Genomic DNA, 4063 nt, shown 5'->3' with positions numbered 1-4063 from the left:
GTGGGCCTGGAGATGGCAGAGAACCTTACCGCTCCTCCTCGCCTTCTAAGAGTTTCCGGTAGGCGCTGATCTCCATGTCCAGGGCCAGCTTCACGTCAAGCAGCTGTTCATAATCATTCAGCTGCTGCTGCATCTGGTCCCTTATCTCCGCCATCTCTCTCTCTTTGTCAGACAGCAGGCGGCGAGAGTTGTCTTTCTCTTTAGCAAGCATGTCCTCCAGTTCTTGAATCCTTTCCAAACACGCTCTAGACTTCAGAGTCAAAGGAGCACATTCACTTTCCAGGACCATTCCAACATGAGTACAAGGCAGCTATTTCAAACCATCTCCTGAACTGAGCAAACACAGCCTTGCAGAAGCTCCAACTCAGAGCTCAAAAGATCCTGACTGTGAGAAATTAAATCCCAACTCCGTAAAATATAAAACACAGCTCTTATAAAAGCTTTGGGTAACAAAAGCCTAAAAAGAACTATTTCTCAAATTAAAGTTTGGAAATGTATGGATAAGTTGTCAGTACTGGCCAAATGAACATTTCCCCTACAGCCGTGGAGCCCGAGTCTGACTTTCCTGCAGGGTCCTCACGCCAAAGGGAACAGTGCTGGCTATGTGAGAGCAAGCTTTGACACACTGCTAGGGCACGTTCTAAAAACCAAAGAAAAGGGTCTGGCTACCATATTGAATGTGCCAGTCTCTTTAGGGTAGCCCCACCGTGCCCTGTTCAGTTACAAAGCACACGTGCTACATGGTGATATGCATAAAAACATTACCAGAAATACAGAAGCTGTATCTGGCATACAGAGTAAAATAAAAAAAAAAAAAAATCACATTCTACACCATGAAATTCATCCTCAAAACCTTGTAGCTCACTGGGTAATCATTCTCCCATGTTTCTCCATTGTTTCTCCATGACAGAATTCCTCTCAGTAGCCTCAGGAGATGACAGGGGTAATCAGCTCAAAAAGAATGACTTACTGTGAACAAAGTTAAATCTAAAGACACTGTACTAGCCGGGCGATGGTGGCGCACACCTTTAATCCCAGCACTCGGGAGGCAGAGGCAGGCGGATCTCTGTGAGTTCGAGACCAGCCTGGTCTACAGAGCTAGTGCCAGGACAGGCTCCAAAGCCACAGAGAAACCCTGTCTCGAAAAAACCAAAAAAAAAAAAAAAAAAGACACTGTACTAAATACTGCACTATTAAAATTTATTCCTTGAATAAGTGCTGGCTCAAAATTTTAAGGACAAATTGGGGCTCAACAAGTAACTAGATGATAAAAACAAAATTTCCCAGACAGAGGTTACAAACAGGTAAGAAGCCAAAAAAAATAACCCTGCAGTATTATGAGACAAGTGCATGAATTTCTGCTTAACTTAATATTAATATAAATACACTGTGTAGTGGTGGTGCACGCCTTTAATCCTAGCACTTTAAGGCAGAGACAGGGGATCTTTGTGAGTTCAAGGCCAGCCTGGTCAACAGAGCAAGTTCCAGGACAAGCTCCAAAGCTTCAGAGAAATCTAGTCTCAAAAAATTAAAACAAAAACTTAATATAAGTACATATGACTAGACAGAAAAACAATTACAGATTATGGTTATGCTAAATTAGCATGTGCATGTGTGCACAAGGGGTATATAACCTGTTCTATGAGAAGGCATGTGCATGCACAATCTATTTTATAAGACGGCCAGGAAGCAGTTACCAACACCAAAAAGCATACTGTGTGTTTGCTCATGCATGCAAACCTGCACCTCATGTCCATTCTATGAGAAGGCCCAGGTGTGTGTGTGGGGGGGGGGTAAACAGCCTGTTCTACAAGGCCCCGGGGGGGGGGGGTATCCTGCTCTATGGGGGTCCAAATGTGTGTTGGGGAGTGTACAATGTGCCCCATGAAAATGCTCAGATACACAGGTGTGGGTGTTGGGGGCCAGCGCTAACTCTGTCCTGTGAGGAGGACCCAGAAGCAGACACAGAATAGCACACTCGTGTCCAGATCTCACAAACAATTATCCGGTAAAAAGGACTTCTTGGAGAAATATTTGATTCTATGGCTGGGACACAGAAAATTTAAACAGAAAGCATATTTTAAAACCAGGAAATAGATGATCCTAGGGTTGTGGCTCAGTGGAGTCCCTGCATAAAATGCACAAGGTCCTGGGTTCAATCCCCAGCAACACAGGAAAACAAAACCTCCAACAGTGGTCGAGCTAGAGAGGTGGCTTGGTGGCTTTGATAGAGCAGTTTTATAACTAGGACATGGAACTTATTAATTCTTGTCTTGGTGGGCCAGACAGCACGAAATAAAGACCACTGACTATCGACAGTAAAAGACAGCTGGTAACCGCCACCAGTCACACATCCTCAGTGATGGGCACCAGAAACCCACAGCCTGGCCAATCATGTGACAAGAACTAGGCAAACCCAGACTCAAGAGTAGCTAGAGGAACACCAGGCCCATTCTCCTTGAAAATCAAAGCCATGGGAAAAAAAAAAAAAAAAAAAAAAAAAAGAACAGGCATATCCTTGAAGACTGCAGACCAGGAAAGTAGGAACAGAAAGAAGGCAACAAGAGAAAAACTGGCAGGACCCATGTAGTCTACAGTCTAGTCAACAGCAATACACCGCTGCCAGTTTCTGCATCTGACCAATGTCCTGTGGTAACACAAGATGCTAACGCAAGCAAACAACAGGACTGTCCTGTTTCTACGTTACTCTGAATCTAAAATTTGGCCAATACAGCTAGTAAAGGCACTTGCCACTAGGCCTGACAACCAGAGTTCCATGCCTGGAACCCACAGGGTGAAAGGGGAGGAACCAACTCCAGAAAGCAGCCGCTGACCTCCACACAAGCCAGCTACTGAGGGTACAGCGAAAGGGAGGGAGACCACACGGGTGCCGCAGATCCTCCACTGAACTGCACTGCGGAACCATGCTGGAAGGGGCCCACTTGGTCTCTAGTTCCTTTCTAAACAAGCTAAATTCAAAATGCCCAGTCCTGAATCTCTTCACTTTATTTCACATGTGGGATGCAGAGGACACAATGAACCACAAAACAAAGCCTGAATGAAGGGCTGGGCCTGTGCAATGCCTCAGAGGGCAGAAGGTACTTGCCCTCTGAGGTTAATCCCCAGAATCCCCATGGAAGGAGGAGATAGACTCAGCTCCCACACACATCATCCTCTCCCCTCCACATGTGTGCCATGGTACACAAGCACACATACATGCACATACAATAAATAAATGGGAAGAAATTCAACAAGTTAGCACCGAGACAATGCATCGAAACCAAATGTCTCTACTGCACAGTACTTTTGACAATGCAGAATTAAGAGTGAAAAATCAACCTAGGTATAAAACCTTCTTAAACCACTATGAGTTGTTTCATTATTTTAAATGGAAATGTTTAAGTTTTACATTAACTATCTGCTTACACCTTTGTAGACACGTAAAAAAAGCTCAGACCCAAATGTCCCTAGATCTGCCATTCATCCCTAGACAGCTGTGGCTAGCTAAGCCAGCACCCACACTATACAACAAAGGGATGGAACAAGCTTACCTCCAGATCCTGCCTCAACTTTACAACTTTATGCCTGACATCGATGATCTCAGATTTATATTTAAGCTTCATTTATTTTTATGGATCTGGGTGTTTTGTCTGCAATCATGTATGTAGACCATGAGATGAGTGCCCGGTGACAACAAAGGTCAGAAAGGAGTGACAGATTCCCTGAGCCTGGACTCAGATGGCTTTGAATTGTACTTTGGGTTCTGGGAACCAAACCCGGACCTTCAAAGAGAACACTAAGTCACTTAACCACTGAGTCATTGTGCTAGCTCCCAGCCTTACTTAAAATTCGTAACACAGTGGTCTGATTCATTTATGATGCAGATGCAGTAATAGTTCCCAGAGCTGGGTGTTAGAAAACCAGAGCCACTTGTCTCTGGTGTGCCACTGTAGACTCTTGTAAGGCAGGCAGACTCAGATCAAACATAAGTACAAAATTCCTAGTGCCAAAACAATATCGCTATACACTTAAACCTATATTCTATTTTTTTTTAATTTTTTTT

General features: G+C 44.2%; 1 protein-coding gene across 1 annotated transcript in view; it reads right to left on the bottom strand.

The window, feature by feature from the left end:
• Lmnb1 (lamin B1) overlaps nucleotides 1-4063 on the bottom strand; it is a 46998-nt gene that overhangs the window by 13088 nt on the left and 29847 nt on the right. The window contains exon 6 of the mRNA XM_005356122.2: nucleotides 30-250. Within this exon, the coding sequence (XP_005356179.1) occupies nucleotides 30-250 (221 nt within the window). The remainder of the gene's footprint in view (nucleotides 1-29; nucleotides 251-4063) is intronic.

This window comes from Microtus ochrogaster, chromosome 18 (assembly GCF_000317375.1).
Source record: "Microtus ochrogaster isolate Prairie Vole_2 chromosome 18, MicOch1.0, whole genome shotgun sequence".
In the NCBI taxonomy this organism is placed as follows: domain Eukaryota; kingdom Metazoa; phylum Chordata; class Mammalia; order Rodentia; family Cricetidae; genus Microtus; species Microtus ochrogaster.
The sequence above is the reverse complement of the archived record's forward strand: the minus strand, read 5'-3'. Positions and strand labels throughout refer to the sequence as shown.